The 21,905-nt window shown below is 43.5% G+C and overlaps 3 protein-coding genes across 3 annotated transcripts; 2 read left to right on the top strand and 1 right to left on the bottom strand.

The window, feature by feature from the left end:
• Window positions 1-1,144: 1,144 nt before the first annotated feature.
• rpl21 (ribosomal protein L21) lies at window positions 1,145-5,410 on the bottom strand. Its single transcript, XM_020508948.2, has 6 exons — window positions 4,584-5,410; window positions 3,727-3,805; window positions 3,537-3,598; window positions 2,271-2,383; window positions 1,652-1,802; window positions 1,145-1,269 (listed from the first exon to the last, which is right to left on the bottom strand). The coding sequence occupies exons 2-6, from the start codon at window positions 3,791-3,793 to the stop codon at window positions 1,180-1,182; spliced, it is 483 nt and encodes a 160-aa protein (XP_020364537.1). The 5' UTR covers window positions 3,794-3,805; window positions 4,584-5,410; the 3' UTR covers window positions 1,145-1,179.
• Window positions 5,409-9,788, top strand: usp12a (ubiquitin specific peptidase 12a). Its single transcript, XM_031796655.1, has 9 exons — window positions 5,409-5,515; window positions 6,638-6,718; window positions 6,868-7,081; window positions 7,227-7,462; window positions 7,651-7,727; window positions 7,848-7,931; window positions 8,061-8,258; window positions 8,339-8,417; window positions 8,676-9,788. The coding sequence occupies exons 1-9, from the start codon at window positions 5,468-5,470 to the stop codon at window positions 8,775-8,777; spliced, it is 1,119 nt and encodes a 372-aa protein (XP_031652515.1). The 5' UTR covers window positions 5,409-5,467; the 3' UTR covers window positions 8,778-9,788.
• Window positions 9,789-14,388: 4,600 nt separating this feature from the next.
• gpr12 (G protein-coupled receptor 12) lies at window positions 14,389-21,760 on the top strand. The gene is made up of 3 exons (XM_031796654.1): window positions 14,389-14,604; window positions 14,857-14,912; window positions 15,460-21,760. Exon 3 carries the CDS (start codon window positions 15,463-15,465, stop codon window positions 16,480-16,482), a length of 1,020 nt encoding a protein of 339 aa, XP_031652514.1. The 5' UTR covers window positions 14,389-14,604; window positions 14,857-14,912; window positions 15,460-15,462; the 3' UTR covers window positions 16,483-21,760.
• The last annotated feature ends 145 nt before the right edge of the window (window positions 21,761-21,905 follow it).

Here is a 21,905-nt window from a genome sequence, read left to right as displayed (position 1 = left end):
CAGGCTCTGCTGATTAAACAGCACAAGTCAAGATAGGACAGGGGTAGTCCCTCCTCCCTACACACACAAAGTACACAGTCAAACAGTACCACATGACACACACACACATAACAGGCATGGCCACACCACCAGAAAAGAGATGTAACACTTGAATGAAGAATGATGTACTTTACACTAAAGACTGAACACCAGCCTGCTGTGATTGTACTTGAAGGGCATTTAAGGGCTCACTGCTCTCAAATGCATCTAAATCTGATAGGACACAATCAACATTTACAGGGTATAGCTTTTTCAGATGTATTCTCAGTAGCAGTCTATGACCATTGACATTTGTATAGGAGCCTGGGCATTCAATCTGTACTATGAAACAATGACAAATGTACTACATGGAATGCTATTCCACATCAAGTAACGCATAAGTAAAATCTGATAAATAAAAGCCAAATACACCTTCTGGAACAGCTGGGACGTGTAGATATGTAGTATTAGAATAATAGCCTGATGGCACCCAATGTGCTGTGAAATGTATTGTAATGTTTTTAAATTGTATAAAGCCTTAATTTTGCTGGATCCCAGGAAGTGTAGCGAATGGGGATCCATAGTAATAAATAATCCAAGGATCAGCTCCTAGAGGAAGGCACTTACCCTGGTGCACATTGCCACCTGCTGGCCTGATTGGTGTACTAGCAGTTATTTCCAGGAAGTACAGTTAAGGCAGAGAACTGTACATTTTGAAAAAGTCTACCTTGAACATTGACATATTTGCAACAACCAATCCATTTAAAAAAACATACACCCAGATGTTCTTTATTTTTTGACAATGGACAGCACTCACATTTTAAAGTGTCAAAACACTTAAAGCTGTGCGTATACTTTGAGACTACTGTGCTTGGAGTTCTGTTTGCCGGTGAAATAGAAATCGCATTTCACTTCCCTACGAGTGATCAATGAAAGACAATCATTGAACGACAGCTGCAAAGCAACCTAAGTCTCCCTGGACAGCACCTACATAACTCAAGGTATCACATAAGGGTCAGTTCTCCCCCCTGCCCTGAAACATCTCCTTTTCCATTATGTAGTTTTAGACACAGAAGTTACCAACATCCCTGCATGTTAGTGTACACAAGACTCAAGCTCACATAAATCTGTGCAGAAACAGTTTTATTTTGGTCAGCATAGTTATGCCATGAACTCATACGGGATGGGCTCCAGCAGCTGGGGCTCATTGCCCTTGGTGCTGACAAAGCGGGCATCACGGGGAGCAGTGGGCTGCAGGGGGAGATGAGGAAAGGACAAATGCACAGATGAGATGCCACTACAAATACAAAATCATTAAATAAAGGTTAAATAAAAATAGCAATTTAGCAGGCTTTTATCCTAAGCGACTTAGTCATGTGTGCATACATTTATATGTGGGTACACAATTCAAAGGACTATCAGAAATGATGACATGGCTGAATTACCATTACAGAATGCTTCAAAATATCAAAACATTCCACTAGATGTGTTGATGTCCTTTCTACAGCTTCAATCTATCTGGAATGTTCAGTTACATAGAAGTGACCAACAAGGCTGGTCCTAGAGAGCTATAGGATGTACAGCCTGTTAAAACACTACTGACAACAGCCCAGGTAAATGTGCTCTCTCATACCTGCCGTTTCAGCTCCACCCAGGTGCCCTTCTGCTTGGCCTCCACTTTCCTCTTCTCGTTCTCCTTGACGCGCTGCAGGAAGCTGTCCCTGCTCTTAGAGTGCTTCACGTGCTCAATACGTACGTTGATCCTCTTGGCAAGGATCTTACCTCTACAGAGAGAAGGGGAGACGTTTTCAGCTTGGAAGTAAATCAGGGATGTGGTCAGCACAACATACAAAAGGCTACTGGTCACAAAATGGATGTAAGCAGCGTAATTGAGACCCTGACTTATCAGAAAACATAACGCTTCCAAATGGTGAAAGACGTGTGGCCTGCAAATGTTTTTGTGTGTGTCTACTTCAACAACCCAAGTTCAAACATACGGTAGGTGCTTGGCCGGGATGCTGAAGTACAAATACTGTCCCCCACGTGAATGACCACTTAGGACATAGGACAGCCCGGGTGGCAAAGTGAAGGTGGGGTTTTGAGATAGGCAGCAATCATACTTCTGCAACATTAACCTTCCATTACAAAGATACCGGCAGGGCACATCAATTTCCTTTATGAAAGACCTAAAACATGACCAAGCTGGAAAGGAAACCGATGCTGACCAATCCACCATACATTGCCGTACTTACTTGACCTGCTTGTTGACAATGATGCCGACAGCATGTTGGGTTACGTTGTAGACTCTGCCCGTCTTGCCGTGGTAGCACTTGTGAGGCATTCCCTTCTGGATGGTACCTGTACCCTGGAGGAGAGACATTCACAATCTTAAGAGTTGGGTTTTTGGGGAAGTCCAAAATATAACTAATTTTGTTACGCTGCAGTCACTACCAATAGCCAGGTTTCCATCCAATTTGAAACAGATTTTCATGTGAATATTCAAAAACCTGCATCAGAGGTCTCTTTACAGTCCCCAAGTCCAGAACAGACTACGGGAGACGCATCTAGTACTACATGGAACTTTATTCCACGTCAAGTATCGCACGCAAGCAATACAGTCTGAAAAAATATAACACACCATATGGTACAGCAGGGACACACCTACAGACTTTGTGTTGTAGATATGTAGTAGTAGAGTAGTGGCCTGAGGGCACACAATGCATTGTGAAATGTATTGTAATGTTTTTGAAATTCTATACAGCCTTAATTTTGCTGGAACTTGTGCTACGCCATGACCTGCAATTGAGGGGAATGTTGTGTTGTTGTGCTGGTCTCCAACAACCCAAGTTCAAACATACGGTAGATGCTTGGTCGGGGTGATAAAGTACATATACTGTCCTCCACGTGAATGACCACTTAGGACTGCCCAGGTGGTAAAGTGAAAATGGGACTGTGTTTTTGGTGAAGATGTGTTTCCATCAAACTGACTTTGTTTTGATGACGTAGTGCACATAACTTGCCGTTAAAATCCCATGTACCAAATGAAAAATACAAGTCAAATGTGTTTCCATTGCATTCTCAATATCACAAAACCTATTGCATTATATAGCAAATGTGACCACTATCTTTAACCAACAGCTCACAGATAGTTTCAAGTAGGCTATCTACATTATGAGATTATTATAGATTAAAGCGATGTCATTTGTATGTATTTGTCAAACGGCAGCCAAGCATCAATCATGTCACCTGAATAAGACCCTGGATAATTATTGGACAGAAGCATCAAGTTCATCACCTTGCACATTCACCACCCTGTGAAGTTAATAAACGGCATGGTTTCCAATTCGTAATGGGAGGTCCACACCATATCATTGCATGACTACAAATGTACTTCGATATGAGTTATTGTTCTGGTGTCAGCCTGATGGTGACTTTCATGCTTCAGGCATTTCATCAACATGAAATAGATAGATGGAAACCTGGTTAGTGAAACCTGGAAAAGGTGGAACAAACCCTACCTTGATGTCAACGATATCGCCCTTCCTGTAGATACGCATGTACGTGGACAGGGGAATGGGACCTGAGGAACAAAGTACATTGATTCCTCACAACCAACCAAAACAACTTGAGTTCTTTACTTCAAATAACTCAGAAATTGTAGTGACCTAACGAGACATTTCATCTGCAGTCTTTCTGATATGAACTCACCATGCTTGCGGAAGGCCCTGCTGAACATGTACCTCGTCCCCCTCCTCTTGCCTCTTGTGTTCGTCATGATGCCTGATTACTTGGAAAACATGGACATTCAAATGTTAGATAAACCCAACGGCAAAGTAGGAATTCTTAATTACGGTGGCTGTAAAATGTATGATTTACAAGAGTGGTCTAGGACTTTGGATACTAGGGTTTAGTCGTCATTGGAGGTAATGCTGTCAGATACAAAAACTTAATTTCACCCCGCCCTGTGTATCTATGTTATGTAACTAAATTACCAATACAGTGGTCTGATTAACGTTTGCCTGACAACTGCAACCTGTTGTGACAAAGTGAATTTCACTGCAAAGAAAAACAATGTTGTCCGAATCATAGCTAGTGATTATTATAAGATGTACACCAGTTACTAATAATAAGGAGACACGCAAAACATGGAAACGTCAGTCAAAAATACAACGCCAAAAAACGAACGTTAGCTATTTAAGTCCAACGTTACCTAGCTCGCAAACTCAGTCCAATGCCGCCTCATTTTCCCAGATTGACAATTAAGTTAACTGCCACGTTGCACCAAAGTTTAGTTATTTTGCATGTCAAATTCTCTGGCTGTGTATGTTATTGTGCCTAAGAAATAACAAATCCTGCGAACGCAACAGTGGTTAGGCCCGCATGTGCAGCCACGCTGTTACCCCATTACCAAACCGTGTCACTATATGCCACACATACGGTCTTTAAAGGGTGAATTCTCGCCTCAAATATAGAGTATGTTTTAACATACGTATATCAATGTCTTCATATGCATTTAAAATGATATTTTATAAGTTTATAGTCTTTAAATGCAGAGCACATCTTACCCCCGGTAGCTCACAAGATGGCGGGTACGGCGGAAAGAGAGAATAAAGGACCCGAAACTCCTCCTTCTAAAACAGATTTAAGCATTGCCTTCCTATTGCCTGAACAAACATGCTGGGTAGAATCATTTGTTTCCCCTCTGTGCTGATCTAAGTCCAGTTTTGGTTATCTACCTCATTGACTAAGCTCCATTGGTACAATGTATTAAATGATTTCAGAACAGATAATAGAAAAACTTCCTTTCCTATTGGAATGTTGAGGCACTGTGAAGCGTCCTATGACCTGTACATGTCAGTGAACTGCTGAACGACTCGTCTGATTAACTTTTGTTAACAAAATGTATTAAAATAATGCAGATTTTGTTGTGCTTGTACATTATCGAAATAATTGATTGATGAACTGCTGACCGTGACAGCCAGTTATATTGACAAGTAAATTGGATTCTCGTCTCAAAAGCCTGATCAAAGTTTCAGTGAGTTTGACTCTGGTTTGACATTAATTACAGTCGTCATTCTCTACACAGCTGTGTGTCCAGAATTGCTCATGTGGGCACATTTGTGAATGTTATATTATCTACGCCACAGAACATGGACATCGGATGGAGGTTATCTTGCACGGACCTAAAACAGTCACGGCTAGAAGGGATCGACCTTTCGTCAAATTAACGTAAAAGTAGATTTTTTAAAGTTTTTGTAGCATTTTAGCTAACTACATATTTTCCAAACCTTTACCGTATTTTCCTTAATCTGACGTTAATTTAACAAAAGATGGATCGCTTCCAGGCATGACCCTCTAAGACCTAGCGGAGCTCCCATCGCCCGTCCAGTGTGCCCTGTCACAAGGGAGTCCTCCTCGCGGTGATTGGGTGGAAGATGGCGTTGGGCGAATGGAAATCCTAATGACAGTTTCCAAATTTGCCTCTTTTTGTACCATGGTGAGTAAATGGCATCTACTAAACACATTGCAAAGTGATGAGAGGGTGGCACGACAACCGTGGTTGTGTTGTTACTATCTTGCGTGACATGGAAGATGGTTAAAATCGTCTGCTTTTCTGTTGCTACCCAGTCAGTTTTCCTGGCTTCACTGACACATTGTTTTTGTCTTACGTTCTATTGCTAGCTATGATAACTAATTTCGTCGGCCTTTAATGTGTTATATTAGTGGGCTGTTTATGTATGATCTTTCATTAATTACTGATGTTTATCTCCTCCCCCACTGTGACCGCACTGCATAGTTCCGAGGCTAGCTAGCTTGCACGTTCATTTTGCAGTAAAGCAGTGTGGATGTCAAGACATTTCAACACTGGACACAATTTGAATACTAAATCAACATAACTCCGTAATTGTTAGCTGAGTTTACTCAACTCCGTGCTTCTACACCTGCATTGCTTGCTGTTTGGGGTTTTAGGCTGGGTTTCTGTACAGCACTTTGAGATATCAGCTGATGTACGAAGGGCTATATAAATAAATTTGATTTGATCAATGTCAAACCTAACAAAGTTATGTTCACAGTTGTGCTTTTCCTGTATGTGAATGTTAATTTAGCTAGACAGCATTTCCAGATAGTTACAGTAGTTAGTTAGTCAAATCTAACATTGTGACTGACGATACAGTGAGTTGTCTTCCTGTAAACCCCCTTTTCTGAATTCTACCGAAGCGCGAGCTATTTCTGGAACACAGCAGATGACGACATGATCAGCTGCTAGACAAGACTGACTGGCTGTCATATTGTTCCAAGTTTACAAAGATAACTACTTAGTTTGGCAAACCTGTCAGACAGACTTCATTCATTTGGATCATACATTTAGTTTATTTTATTTTTTATGATCAAACCCAACCTCTGTCCATGTAGGCCTACTCAGGAAATCCTGGTTGCTGTGTGCATTTTCACAGCCTCTGATGGTTAGGGTCATATTCCATTAACAAAGAATGACAGTCGTTCTGCCCCCCCTCCCACTGACAGCTATTGGCATTAGATATGAAATTCCATTTGGAACTATTGATCGGTACACACTCCCATCGACCTATGCCAAAAATATCAGCACTTTGTATTACAGGGCGCCAATGCTTCCGCTCTGGAGAAAGAGATTGGCTCAGAGCAGTTCCCTGTCAACGAGCACTACTTCGGATTGGTCAATGTAAGTGAGAGTGCCGTAGTTCACATGCACATGTCTGCATAATCTTTGTTACAGATCACATGTGCCTTATCCATGCAGACGGTTATTGTGTGTGTGTGTGTCCAGCTCTTTGCCTTACTCTTTGTATCTGTCCTTGTATTTGCCCCCAGTTTGGGAACACGTGCTACTGTAACTCGGTGCTGCAGGCGCTGTACTTCTGCCGTCCGTTCCGGGAGAAGATCTTGGCGTACCGCAGCCAGCCCCGACGCAAGGAGAACCTGCTGACCTGCCTGGCCGACCTGTTCCACAGTATCGCCAACCAGAAGAGAAAGGTGGGAGTCATACCACCCAAGAAGTTCATCACGCGCCTACGCAAGGAGAATGGTGAGCAGGAGACTGTATACTTGTAGTTCGGGATGGGGGGGACAGACCCTCTCTCTCCTGTTTCCCCTGAGGTTGACCCTCTCCCCTGTCTCCCTTGTACCCTACCTACCTCCTCTCCCCCTCTCCTCTCCATCTCCCTCTGCAGAGCTGTTTGACAACTACATGCAACAGGATGCCCATGAGTTCCTGAACTACCTGCTCAACACCATCGCTGACCTGCTGCAGGAGGAGAAGAAGCAGGACAAGACCAACGGCCGCCTGGCCAATGGCTCGCTCGACTCCCAGAACAACAACAGCAACGCCCCGCCTCCCTCCACCTGGGTCCATGAGATCTTCCAGGGAACCCTCACCAACGAGACCCGCTGCCTCACCTGTGAAACGGTACACACCGTCTGAGTCTGAAGCCCCTCACCCTCGTCAACTAGTTATGTCCCTGTTGTTGTTGTGGTCAGCAGGATGCAATGCATGTCGGTGATATGCTGTAGAGAGAAGGCTCAAATTCTGTTGGCACGAAGATGGACAAAATCAAGTTTCCATCTGACTCTAGTCATGCTGTTTTCTCCCTACAGATCAGCAGCAAAGATGAAGACTTCCTGGACCTGTCAGTGGACGTGGAACAGAACACCTCTATCACACACTGTCTCAGGTAAGAACACCTGACTACAATAACACATTACATATTGACTGGCCTGTGTATTGCTTCTTGCTCCGTGTGCCTCCAAGTACTCTGACCCCTCGCTCTCCTTCTCTCCGTTTCTCCCTCCAGGGGGTTTAGTAACACAGAGACTCTCTGCAGTGAGTATAAGTACTACTGTGAAGAATGTAGAAGTAAACAGGAGGCACACAAAAGGTCGGTGTTGGCAGTGTTGTGTTCATTGCAAAAGTAAACAAAAGTATTGTTCTGTGATGACCGTGTTTATCGCTATGTGAGGTTGTGTGTGTGAGGTTGTGTGTCCACTGTAATTGACTCCTCCCCCAGGATGCGTGTGAAGAAGCTGCCTATGATCCTGGCTCTACACCTGAAGAGGTTCAAGTACATGGAGCAGCTGCAGCGTTACACCAAGCTGTCCTATCGTGTTGTCTTCCCTCTGGAGCTCCGCCTCTTCAACACCTCAGGAGACGCAACCAATCCCGAGAGGCTCTATGACCTGGTTGCCGTCGTGGTGCATTGTGGGAGGTCAGTGTTGTTGTCTAAAAGTATTCTAACTGACCCTTAAGATTGTGAGTGTGTTGCTGACTTCGTCGTCTTGTTTTCAGTGGTCCAAACAGAGGACACTACATCGCCATTGTGAAGAGTCACGACTTCTGGCTGCTGTTTGATGATGACATTGTAGAGGTAAGATGTTGTATGTGTAGGTTGGTTCTTCTATCCTTGTGGGGACTTCAAATCCCCAAAGTTCCACAAGGATTGTAAAACAATAAAAATTCTCCCTTGTGGGTCATTTCCCATGTCCATGTGGACAAAGGCTATTTTAAGTTTAGGGGTTAGGAATTAGGATTAGGTCCACACGAGGATGTGTGTGAGCATGCATGGGAGCGCCCTTGTGTTTTGTGTGACCCCATTGACCCGTGTTGTCTCTCCTTCCCTCTGCAGAAGATAGACGCCCAGGCCATAGAGGAGTTCTACGGCCTCACCTCTGAGATCTCAAAGAACTCTGAGTCAGGCTACATCCTATTCTATCAGTCAAGAGACTGACTGTCCCTGAAGAGGACAGTACCTCTCAGTGGATTTGAGGATCATACTAGTGGACCATACTAGTGTAAATCGCTCTGTGGTGTCACACACCTACTGAAGCTCAGCCTCAGTCCCCCCTATCCTCCCTCCTACCTTCCTTCCTTCCTTCCTCCCTCCCCCATCCCACTCCTACCTCCCTCCCCCTTCCTTCCTCCCCCATCCCACTCCTACCTCCCTCCCTCCCCCTTCCTCCCTCCCTCCCTCCCTCCCCTATCCCACTCCTACCTCCCTCCCTCCCCCTTCCTCCTACCTTCCTTCCTTCCTCCCTCCCTCCCTCCCTCCCTCCCTCCCTCCCTCCCTCCCTCCCTCCCTCCCTCCCTCCCTCCCTCCCTCCCTCCCTCCCTCCCTCCCTCCCCCATCCCACTCCTACCTCCCTCCCCCTTCCTCCTACCTACCTCCCGCCTTCCCCCACCCTATCACTTAGGCTGGAGATGCTGCTACAGGGAGTTGTGTCAAAGGTTCAGTGGACGTATCAAAGTTTTGTGAGTTGGAAAGCTGTTTAATGACTGTTGTACAGAGGTTGTGTGACTGAGGCGATGGTTATAGCATGGGGGTTTGTGTGGGGTGAGTGGGTATTTAATGATTCATGTGTTGTAATAGCGGCCAGGTGTCTGCACACTCCCTCAGACTGCAACTCTGCTTTGGTGCCTGGCTGGGGCCTTGTCAGAGCAGACCAGTTGACTGCATGAAGGGAGAGTGGGGAGGTGAGTGTTCCAAGTGTGGGACACTTGGATCGTGTATTTCTACCATGTACAGAGTGGTATTTGTATCAATATGAGGAGAATAAGATGATATTATCATAGGAAAAAAATATAAGTCCTTGAGAAGATAATGTATTGTCACTATGGTGCACTTTTGATACCGTTTTGTAGGTGTTGGCAAGGTTTATGTGAGGGTTTGCTCGAGACGGCCTGTTGTGAAATGGTCATTTTCTGTTTTAAAGAAAAATTGAATAAAAGATGATAGATACAGGCTGTGAGTTTGTGTTCTACTTTCATAGACTGGTTCCTCTCCCCCAGGTGCACACTGATGACTCATCCTTGCTCAGCACTGCCCCTCAGTGGTTCTACCTGGTCACTACAGGTTCATACTGCAACAGCACAAAGGCAGTGTATTTTTTTAATGAATTCACACCTCCAGTCATGATGCTGCCTATGTAAGCAGCCCAGCCCACCCACGGTTGCCTTAACAAAAACAGGGCTAGATGATGCTAGGACACTGTACCTCAGGCAGGTGTGTAGAGGAGTCTACTGACTAGCCACCTACAGACACATCTGAAGACAGACTTAATCAATTAATGATTGAAAGTGAAGGCCTTCAAGCACAGAGGAACTGAGGGAAGAAGGGTAGATAGAAGATGGATGAGAGAGGGATGAGAATCGGGAGGTGGCTGACAGATGATGGTTCGAATAGACATGCCCAGAATAGCAAAACACAGGGGGCTAGGATGAGGGAAAGAAGCACTCCGCGTCAACATTGCATTGGAGAAATGTCGGAATCTAAAGGAAAATTGGTCAAACCATGAGATCTTGTTGCATGGTGATACCACAGCCTGACAATCATAACTTGTCCCTGCACTTAAATCAAATGTTATGTCACACATGCCGACTACAACAGGTGTAAGCATTTCACCTTACAGTGAAATGCTTACTTACAAGCCCTGAACCAACAATGCTGTTTTAAGAAAATACCAACAAAAAAAAGTAAGAGATAAGAATTACAAATGATTAAAGAGCAGCAGTAAATAACAATAGCAGGGCTATATACAGGGGGTACCAGTACAGAGTCAATGTTTATTTTTTTTATTTAACAGTCCAGGGGCATTATCCTCTATTTTGAAGTCATCTTTCTGTCTAAAGTAACTAACCAGTAAAATTCAAACTTTTAAAAGATAATATTCTGACTTATACCCAAATAAGGTTGTTGACTCGTCCTATGGCCTACTTGTATTTGTAGCCAAAGCATACATTTGAGAAAAAATACCTAAACCCCACCTCAAACTAGTATCTCAAACAGACCATTTCAAAAATACTTTCCATTTCCTCATAGAGGATGATGTCATCATTCTGTCTACGCCCACACCATTAATTATGTTGTTGGGGAACACCCACACCATTCCAACACAGAAAAGCTGCTTTTTAACATATTTAATTAAACATTTTGGAAGGAAAACTATTAAACTCTTACTGTCATTAATCATAGGTCGTATTTCAAAGAAATCTGGAAACAATGGACAGTAAAAAAAATGTTAAAGATAGGCCGACACACACACACACGGGGGATGCGCACAACACTATCTTTTATTTATTTATTTCTGTTTATCAAAAAAAATGTTTTTATGTATGGCAACAACAATACCAATATTACAATACAGGGACATTCCTGTGAATACAATGAACAAAATGAGATAATGGAACACCAGGCGACCAGGCAATGAGACATTAACAGACATTCAGAGACATAGCTTCTAATAATTTTTTCCAACTTTTTACATTTCACACATTTGAGGGATTTATAAAATTGCAATAGTTCAATGAAAAAAACTACAAAATAAGGATTTTTTTTTCAAAATAATATTTGGCAAAAATAATAATAATGTTAATAAAATAGTTATGATCGGAATTACAAGGATAAGTACAATGTCATTTTTGGAGATTTTATACACAACCATTCATGAATGTCAATCCATAGTTTACTAGAATGGTAGCAAATAAATGAAATGGGAAAAAATGAAATGAAAAAAATAAATGCTCTATAGATTCTGAATCAGAAGAACAAAAAACATGAGTTTTGTCAAAATTGAATCTTTTGTGCAAGAAATCATTAACAGGGTAGGTGGAAGAAAATATTTAAAAATTAGTTTCTTTAACTTTTGGGATAACTGGACAAGTAAGGTAAAAGGTAGTCACTTTTGATCACAGCATGGGTTGGTCACTTCCGTATTAATATATTTCATTATAATCACCAAAAATGACTTCATTAACTGCCAATCGTATCCACTTATTGTTGCATTTTTATCCAAAAGATTCAAGTCATGAATTTGTAAACTTGGAAAAGAGGGAACAACCTCATAATATAACCAAGTGTTTTTAATAAGTCAAAGTAAAGGAAGTGGAATTGCTTTGCAAACCTTAATATATCTTTACCAAAAATACAGATCCCTTATAAATTCTGAGACTCAAAATACTGCTCGTAAATCTGTGCCTAAAATAAATAAAAGAGGGGAGATTGGACAACCCTGTCTAATTCCTCTAGGAATAGAGAAACAAGGAGATGTGCCATTACTCATAGCCACAGAACTGCTAATATCGTTATATATAATATATTATCACTTTACAGAAATTCTCCCCAAACCCAAAAGTAGAGAGAGTTCTCAATAAAAAGTTGTGTTCTAAAGTGTCAAAAGCCTAAAAAATAAATAAAAAAACAATATAAAGCCATCAACTTCTTTGAACTCACTGTAATCTAATATCTAAAACCAATCATATATGGTTATGGATACTCCTTCCTTTAATGAAGGCTGATTGAGTTTCACTGATTATATACAGTTGAAGTCAAAAGTTTACATACACTTAGGTTGGAGTCATTAAAACTCGTTATTCAACCACTCCACAAATTTCTTGTTAACAAACTATAGTTTTGGCAAGTCGGTTAGGACATCAACTTTGTGCATGACACAAGTCATTTTTCCAACAATTGTTTACAGACAGATTATTTCACTTATAATTGACTGTATCAAAATTCCAGTGGGTCAGAAGTTTACATACACTAAATTGACTATGCCTTTAAACAGCTTGTAACATGCCTGAAAATGATGTCATGGTGTTAGAAGCTTCTGATAGGCTAATTGACATTATTTGAGTCGATTGGAGATGTACCTGTGGATGTATTTCAAGGCCTACCTTCAAAGTCAGTGCCTCTTACTTGGCATCATGGGAAAATCAAAAGAAATCACCCAAGTCTAATTCTAGACTTCCACAAGTCTGGTTCATCCTTGGGAGCAATTTCACAGATGAACGTGGTACACGTGGTACACGTTCATCTGTACAAACAATAGTATGCAAGTATAAACACCATGGGACCACGCAGCCGTCATACCGCTCAGGAAGGAGGCGCATTCTGTCTCCTAGAGATGAACGCACTTTGGTGTGAAAAGTGCAAATCAATCCCAGAACATCAGCAAAGGTCATTGTGAAGATGCTGGAGGAAACAGGTACAAAAGTATCTATATCCACAGTAAAACGAGTCCTATATCGACATAACCTGAAAGGCCGCTCAGCAAGGAAGAAGCCACTGCTCCAAAACCGCCATAAAAAAAGCCAGACTACGGTTTGCAACTACAAAAGATCGTACTTTTTGGGGACAAAGATCGTACTTTTTGGAGAAATGTCCTCTGGTCTGAAAAAGTGTGTGCGAGCAAGGAGGCCTACAAACCTGACTCGGTTACGCCAGCTCTGTTAGGAGGAATGGGTCAAAATTAATCAAATTTATTGTGGGAAACAATTTAAAGGCAATGCTACCAAATCCTAATTGAGTGTATGTAAACTTCTGACCCACTGGGAATGTGATGAAAGAAATAAAAGCTGAAATAAATAATTTTCTCTACTATTATTCTGACATTTCACATTCTTAAAATAAAGTGGTGATCCTAACTGACCTAAGACAGGGAATTTTTACTAGAATGAAATGTCAGGAATTGTGAGTTTAAATGTATTTGGCTAAGGTGTATGTAAACTTCCGACTTTAACTGTATATCATCAAGGCCTTTTTTCAGCCTATTGGCATAGACATGGGCTAGTAACTTTTATAGTCAGTTGCCAACAACGTGATTGGTCTCCAATTGTCCAGGTAAAGAGAGCCCTTCATTGGTTTGGGTATAATAACTATTAGTTCTGTCTCAAAGAAGATGGTAAGATAGCATTAGCAATACCCTCTTTGTAGACCGAAAGCAATAACTATCTAATATCAAGCCTAAAATGTTGATAGAATTCAGGAGTCAGGCCATCTGGTCCAGGAGATTTACATATGGGCATTTGTTTAATGGCTTGGTCCAACTCAGTAATATATATCAGAATCACTGAGTTTCTTATTAAACCTTACTTCTACAGGCCAACATAGTTATTAGCTGAATCAAAAAAAGGACTCTAAGTCGCTTTCTGAAAGATGAGATTGATTTAGTGAACTGTAGAAAGAGTGTATTTCCTTATTAATCACTTCAAGATCATCAGATATAGTGTAATTTACATACATTGATGTAATACTATTCCTAGTCTGCCTACTCTTCTCCAAATTAAAGAAATAAGATGGGGGGGGGGGGGGGGGGGGGGGGGGTTCTCACCTGTTTCCAATCGATTTAGCCTTTGAACGGATGAAGGTCCTGTGCCTTATACAACACTCCTATCAGTCTCTGTCCTTGAGCAATGGGCGCTGACAGATGAGTAGGTCCTCCTGGTATTGAGCTGTTGCTGTCTCGTCCTCTCGTGGGGGGTTTGAACAAACACTTCCCGTCTCGAAGTCTGGCCCGTTAGAGAGCAGCGCTCCCCCTTTTTCCACACCCCCGCTCGCTGCACAGCCGCAGTCCACAGCAATGCTCCTGTAAAGCCTCTGCTCCGCTTTCCCTGCTCTCCCTCTGTGCTTCAGTAAAGACCCATCCACCCCCCGGTGCAACAGTGCTGCATCTTCATCTGATCGGGGCTCCGCACCTGCCGCCATCGTTATCAATAGCCTATCATGGAAATACAGCAAGGACGCACTTTTATCTAGCCTTACGCCGCACCACGGAGTCAAGGTAGGCATGTTAATAGTGGTGGATACATGGATGAATGAATTCATTAATTAATTAATGGACGGGCGGTCTATTTGAGGAAAATTGTTAATACAATGCAACCAAGGCTATTGTTAATGCAACCTGGCGGGGTTTTGCGGAAAACCAAAGGTGATTAAATATTATTAGGCCCAATGTTGAGACACATGAGAAGGTAAGAGAGGAGCACCACAAAGGACTAGAATGCTGAAATGGTCTGTTTTGCGTTATTCCAAGCATCTACGGGTTGTGGCGAAGAAGAGGCTATCGGGACCATTTCCTCTTGTGGTGGGGTGAGATACATGTACAATCGAATGTGTGCATAGCGCGCGCTGCATGTCTTTTAGGGTTCCTATTCCTACATTGTGTGGTTTTCAGAATTGGGCCTATTATCATTTTATGATTGGTTATGATAGTAGGCCAATTTCGAAAGACTTTATATGGAGCCTGTTGATGAGTAGTTTACACAATCTGCCACAAAACTGCTCCATACCACAATGACTATAGCAAGTATAGGCAACTGTGTATTGTTCTTTCAATTCATACCAGATAGGGTACAATACACTTTAGATTATAATCAGGCTGAGTTATCTCTTGTTACTGTATTAAAAATAAGGCATGAAATGTGGACAGAGGGATAATGTCTAGGCTACTATAGTCCTCTATCAAAATATGATCTTATGTGTGAGCGCTCATCTCTGTGTGGCTTCTTAAGTTTGTGTCTGTGCCACTGCGAGTCTGTGTGTGAATTTTGACATGTGTGTGTGTGTTTGGTGCATGCATCAACGGGTGTATGTGTGTGTGACCTCTTATAACACTAGTATATGTGTGTGTTTCCAGACAATGAGTGACGCATACAAACCGTTGGTCACCTCCAGCTGGCTGACCCCTGACCCCACAGCCTGGTCCAGCAGCGGAGACGGATTCACGGACAACGCCACCTACTCCCCTCTGGACTCCTTTCCCCCGGTGCCCCCTCTCCTGATCAACCCCTGGGACATCTTGCTGTGCTCCTCAGGGACCCTCATTGCCTGTGAGAACGCCCTAGTGGTGCTGGTGATCTGGCAGAACCCGTCTCTCCGAGCCCCCATGTTCCTGCTGATCGGCAGCCTGGCCCTGGCTGACCTCCTGGCTGGTCTGGGCCTGGTGCTCCACTTCACCTTGGCCTACCTGCTGAGGTCTGACTCGGCCCAGCTGCTGACTGTTGGTCTGGTGGTGGCCTCCTTCTCAGCCTCCGTCTTCAGCCTGCTTGCCATCACCATAGACCGTTACCTGTCACTCTACTACGCCCTGACCTACAACTCAGAGCGTACCGCCGCCTTCACCTACACCATGCTGGTCCTCCTCTGGGGCCTGTCTCTCTGCCTGGGCCTACTTCCCGTCACGGGGGTGAACTGCCTGGCGGAGGAGTCGACATGCAGCGTGGTGCGCCCGCTGACTAAGAACAACGTGGTGGTGCTGTCCGTATCCTTCCTCCTGCTGTTCGGCCTCATGTTGCAGCTGTACGTGCAGATCTGTAAGATCGTCATGCACCACGCCCACCAGATCGCCTTGCAGCATCACTTCCTGTCCACCTCGCCCCACTACGTCACCACCAGGAAGGGCGTGTCCACACTGGCCATCATCCTGGGAACGTTCGCCGCCTGCTGGATGCCCTTCACCGTCTACTCCCTCGTCGCCGACTACACGTACCCACCTCTCTACACCTACGCCACCCTGGTGCCCGCCACCTACAACTCAGTCATCAACCCAGTGATCTACGCCTTCAGGAACCAGGAGATCCAGCAGGCTCTGTGGCTGGTCTGTTGTGGCTGTATACCGGCCAGGGTGACCCACAGGGCACGGACCCCCAGCCACGTCTGACACAGACCCAGGCCCTGGGAGGGAAGGAGAGAGGTGCCCTGGGCAGAGGAAGGCAGGCAGGGTCTACTGCATGGCTCTGTGTCTCCATGGCTGGGCTGTATCCAGTGAAGGATGGAGGCAGCAGCAGGAGAAGGGGAGTTGGAGGGATAAGTAGAGGCAGAGACATACAGTATATATCTTTGAGTATAGGGTGGAGGATTTGGTACAAAAGTGTACTGTATGCCTACTGTACCTCTGACCTTCTCTATCTCGGTCTTCCCAGTTTAAATATAAAACAACATCACATGATCTGACCGCTGCCACCATAGGTGTACCATCCCCCCTCCACACCACCGTTGGGTTTACGTGCCACGAGGTGTTCTGCAGATGACTGGGAAAGGATGGTCGCATGGCGCTGCAGCAAATGTAGATTACATAGTTTTAGCCGCTTTTAATGATGCGCGCTTTTTTTCCTCCATAAAAGGATTGAGAGATTATTCTAGACTGTTTAAACTTGTCCCACAAGTTAAAAAGCTCGCGTGTGTGCAAAAAGGCAATGTATGTGTCCCATGGACAGAGAGGGAGAGCGAGAGGAGTAGTGTAGGGAGTGATGAGCAAAAGGGGGCGATGATCAAGATGCAGACGTTTCACTACAACGAAGCCGGGCTGCGGCTAGAGCATCTCATCTCGCTGCTGCACTCTGAACGTGCTTTGAAAGCTAAACAACCGCGAGAGGCTAAAAATAGCCCCGGCGCTCTGTGATCCGCGCGCCCTGCGTCCTCCGCAGACACCGAGTAAAGAAACCAAGCCGAGGAGGAGGAGAGCGGGCGCTTATCTTCCCTTCCATCCATCTTTCAATCTCCATCTCCCCCCATTTCACGTGTGAGAATGTATTATGATGTTCTGTTTGCTCTACATCCCGAGGTGACAACAGCCTCCAGAAGATAAGTACCCTTATTGCCCTACCCCTTGCGCGTGCCAAATGCCCTTAGATTATGATTAGACCTCTGATCTTTTTATCTCCGTTTTATCCAGTCGCTTCTTCATACATAAACAGCCCAATTCTCATAACTAACTCATTCTGTATTTTACGCACGTTAAGTAGGCTGACTTCTCTTGATAGTAGAGGAGAGTGAAATGTTCCCTCTGCAGACCAAGCAGACAGTTAGACTGGCTGGGAGCTGTTGAAACTGAATGTATTGTGGGATCCTCGCTATATGAGCCAAGTTACAATTACCACCAAGCATGTTAACCATATTGGCACTATGTGTGGGGTGTTTGCGTTTTACGCCAGATACCCGGGTTTGCTTCCAGCTTCCTCTTTTTGCTACATTGTTGTCAGAAGTGGGATGGCGGCCGTGGGGCCATCGGACTACACAGCCCGAGGTGTATGAAGCATAGGACTTTAATGAATACCATTTCCCCTGATATTGCAACCAGGTCTCAGACCATTGTGTATTATTCTATATGTAAATCCAAGATACTCCATTTTGTATGATATGATATGTTTGGTATGGTTACAAAAGACAGCCTTAACTCAAAGACTGCAAGTTTGAATATCATCACTGACACCTTCAGCATTTTAGCTAATTAGCAACTTTTCAACTACTTACTACTTTTTAGCTAATTTCCAACTACTTAGCGTGTTAGCTAACCCATCACCTAATCCTAACCATAGCCCTTTTAGTTAACCCTAACCTTAACCCTTTAACCTAACTCCTAAACTTAACCTTAACCACTAGCCTAGCTAGAATTAGGAACATATCATACATTTAGCAAATTTGTGACATATTGTACATTTGCAACTTCGTAACATATTGTACGTTTTGCATCTTCGTAACATATAATACCAATTGTAATTTGTAACATATTATACGAAATGGGGATGGACATCCACAAAGTAATAGAGTGTTGATTATCAATCATCTATGTGACAGACCATGGTACAATAAGTGTATTTATTTTAAATGTTTTAATCTTTGGATAACAAGAAAGGAGGAGAGCAGTGACACGTCTTGTTCTTCCAGCTATGGATGTCTCCTGCCTCCTGGATCCACTTCCTTACCGTGGCTGACAGAAGCCAGTCAACACCACCCCCTGATTTAGAGCGGTTGGGTTAAATATAGAAGACACCTTTCGGTTGAAGGAATTCAGACTAGGTATCACCTTCCCTTGATCATAGCCAGCGGTGTGGACGTCATGCTTGCTGCTTGCCTAGCGAGTACCAACGACTTCCTTCTGATTCAGCTCATAATGAGGCTTGAACCCAGGACCTCTGCCTTGCTAGCACACGTGACCACCCTCCTTGACAACCGTTTCTTGACAATTTCAAGATAGCTGTGGAGTGAGCTGACGGGTACATCCTTAATACATTCACCCCTTCTAAACTCGCTTCATAGCTAACAACCCGGCCTTGGAGCTGAGCCCAACTGCAGATCACGGCACCACTGTTATGGACGTCGCGCTGCTTGCCTAGCAAGTACCACTTCCTCCTGATTCGGCTCACACCGAGGCGCAAACCCAAGACTTCTGCTTTGCTAGCACACATGACCGCCGCCGTCTTTGACAACATGCCAGCCATTTGAGCTATCAGAATATATCTAATTCGATAGCACCATCAGCGACATTTCAAGCTAGCTGTGGAGTGATCTTATGGTTGTTCTTAATGCTGTTCCAGCATCGCCCTTCACACATTGTTTGTTGATGAGGGTCATTCGGCCCTAGGTCCTCATTCTGCCGTCATATCAGCCAGCAGCAACAACTAAGTGTTAGTTACTTCATGGACCGATCGCAATACTCTGTCAGCAATAAGCAATGATGTGTATAAGCCCTGGATGACTAACAGGAGGCGTTGTATTGAAGTCACCTCGGTACTCCCCCTCCAGTGTAAAAAATATTTAGGAAGACATAGAAATGCATTTATTAATGTCTACATTAGTGTCTGATAAGTGTATTATATTACAGACACCTTCATGCATACTTTAAAATATGTGAGCTAAACATAAAATATTTAAAAATCCTTAAAGTATTTTTTTATTACTCATGTTACAGTCCCCTCTACAACAAAACAAATACTTAAATGCATGTAATTTTGTCCTTGAAACATGTAATTGAAAGAATTCTGTAGAATTCCATTCATTTCTATGGAGGACTGCTGCTACTGGGGAGGGCCAATATGGCCGACCGGTGGCTTCAAAGCCTCTCAATGGCCAATACATAGCATCCGCAATCCAGGGTTTATAAACATCATTGGCAATAACAGCCTCTTCCCAGCAGCATGACCACCTCCAGCATGATGATATACAAGGACAACGAACAACAGCCCTTATCTACGATGCCAAGCAGAGTCCTTATACGACCAGGCCGAAAAGGACTCTGAACTTCCCCAATACTTGTGCCGTGTGTGATTTCTCCAAATGGGAAATTAGATCTTGACTTGTGTGTTTTGTTTATGAAAATGTGAATGGGACAGGAGACTGACTGCCACCGTCCAGTATTCTGTCATCACTCATTACAATGTCACTGCCTCCTTTGATCTGAATCTACTGCTGTATTCTCTGGCTACGGTCGTCTTCAATATCTTACACTGAATGAAACCCGGACTCTGTGAGAAAATATCTCACCGGTTTTCAGTTGCATCTGCCTTTGTGAACATATTAAGCGTCTGTGATTAAGGAAAATCTTTCTGTGCATATGAGTTGCATGGCCTCTTGAGTGTGTGCATTTGAGTATGATGTGTGTATGTGTGTGTGTGTGTGTTTGTGTGATCAGAAGCACAGACCGACTGTATAGCTGTCTCCATGGGGACAGTAGATCCGAGGATTTACTTTCTGCGTGACCTTTTCACCTCAGGGGAAATGGCTGCCATTCTTCCCATCATTCTGAGAGAAGTGGCCTCATCACACACATTCCACCAGAGGAATGACGAAGAGAAGGATAGTTCCTGATGTGTTGAACTGAATAGTGGAGGTATGCAGCGGCTGACCCTGAGCAGTAGTGTGGGGCAAAGGCAATGACGTCACGTGACTGATGGAATAAGAGCTCCTGTCATAGTCCTTGTGGCTCTTCACAGACCAACAAAGCCAAGAAGACATGTCCTTTACCTTTGATGAATAATCTATTTTGTTATATTTAGTGAAAGTTTCTATATTTTTTTCTAGCGTTGACACGCCTGAATTCTGATTTATCTAAAGTATCTTGTATTTTAATGCGCTGTAGAGCCTCTTCTGAATGTATTGGTAAATATACATTGTTTATTTAATGTGGCAGCCTGTTGACCAATTAGATTCTGTAGATATAGCATGCATATCTTTTTATAGGGGTGTTATGACATCACGTATGGTGCTACCTACGCCAGGGTCCAAGGGGGGCTCAGGTGCACCAATTTTGAGTGACATCACATTTCACTCCCAATTACTGTTTTCTAAAGCCTGTTTACATTTCAATCCCTAGCCCCTTCCCCCAATCCCTCCCCCTTCTTTAGGCAGATCTGCAAAGTCTGGAGAGGTGAAAGCAGTATGGCTTACACTTTACTTAGCCTGTTGGAGGGCTAGGTGGAGCTGTCGCAGTACTTTCACCTATCAAAAATCTTGAGGATGTGCCGGACCAATGAGCTAAGGGCTAGGGACAGAAATGAAACCGTGCTTCCCTTATTTTTTTAATGTTCTCTCATGTACAGTAATGTCAATCGTTCAAGGCTCTAGGTGAGCTTTCGTAGATGGGATAGGTGCAAACAAGGGCTTCACATTCTTGAGTAGACAAAGGAACCACTGGTGTGTGGATATGGTACTTTACTGTTTGGATAGCATATTTACTTCATGTTCAAGTATTGTGCAGTGTAATCGCACAGAAAAGTGTAATTTTGATTGTACAGAGGAATGAACTTTCATGTGGTTGGAGGAGTTTCTAGTGTTACCGGTGGGGTTTCAAGAGCTGTAGGTGAATTATGTGGTTTGGTACCCCGATCCAGAGCTAAATTACACGTCTTTTAACTCCTCAATGGCTGAGAATGGGGAGGGATGCTACAGTAACAGCATCTTGTGTAGACTCATGCGTTGTTTTAAATGTGAAATGCACTTTATGTTGTTGGACAAAAAAATGGCACAACAAATTAAGTATCTGCAAAATGAAAACTATAAATGATAATCAACATGCACTAACTGAGATATTGTAAGACGTGTGAACGTGGTGTGTATTTTTTCAAGGTGTTAGATGTACATTTTTGTTGCTTTGGTTAGTTTACCGAATTGAGAGATGTTGTTAATTTTGTATTAAAAGAATGTGCTGTGCATTAAAAACACAAGCCTGTGTTGGTTTGTTTTGTTCACTCTGAATCCACTGGCTCTGCTCCCATGGTGGCTTCCTGTACTGTTACCATGGAAACTGCTGTGTCACCATCAGGACCATGTTGTCTCCTGACAACGGTACGCCAGTAAAAGAAACGC

Source organism: Oncorhynchus kisutch, linkage group LG18 (genome assembly GCF_002021735.2).
Source record: "Oncorhynchus kisutch isolate 150728-3 linkage group LG18, Okis_V2, whole genome shotgun sequence".
Lineage (NCBI taxonomy): Eukaryota > Metazoa > Chordata > Actinopteri > Salmoniformes > Salmonidae > Oncorhynchus > Oncorhynchus kisutch.
The sequence above is the reverse complement of the archived record's forward strand: the minus strand, read 5'-3'. Positions and strand labels throughout refer to the sequence as shown.

What these genes read in the sequence shown, in the direction of transcription:
- usp12a (XM_031796655.1), top strand. Translation starts at nt 5,468, where the DNA reads ATGGAAATCCTAATGACAGTTTCCAAATTTGCCTCTTTTTGTACCATG. An exon ending in GCGCCTACGCAAGGAGAATG is followed by an intron (nt 7,082 to 7,226) that starts GTGAGCAGGAGA and finishes CTCCCTCTGCAG; the next exon opens with AGCTGTTTGACAACTACATG. An exon ending in AAACAGGAGGCACACAAAAG is followed by an intron (nt 7,932 to 8,060) that starts GTCGGTGTTGGC and finishes CTCCTCCCCCAG; the next exon opens with GATGCGTGTGAAGAAGCTGC.
- rpl21 (XM_020508948.2), bottom strand. Translation starts at nt 3,793, where the DNA reads ATGACGAACACAAGAGGCAAGAGGAGGGGGACGAGGTACATGTTCAGC. An exon ending in CAGGGCCTTCCGCAAGCATG is followed by an intron (nt 3,599 to 3,726) that starts GTGAGTTCATAT and finishes TTTGTTCCTCAG; the next exon opens with GTCCCATTCCCCTGTCCACG. An exon ending in GCGATATCGTTGACATCAAG is followed by an intron (nt 2,384 to 3,536) that starts GTAGGGTTTGTT and finishes TCTCTCCTCCAG; the next exon opens with GGTACAGGTACCATCCAGAA.
- gpr12 (XM_031796654.1), top strand. Translation starts at nt 15,463, where the DNA reads ATGAGTGACGCATACAAACCGTTGGTCACCTCCAGCTGGCTGACCCCT.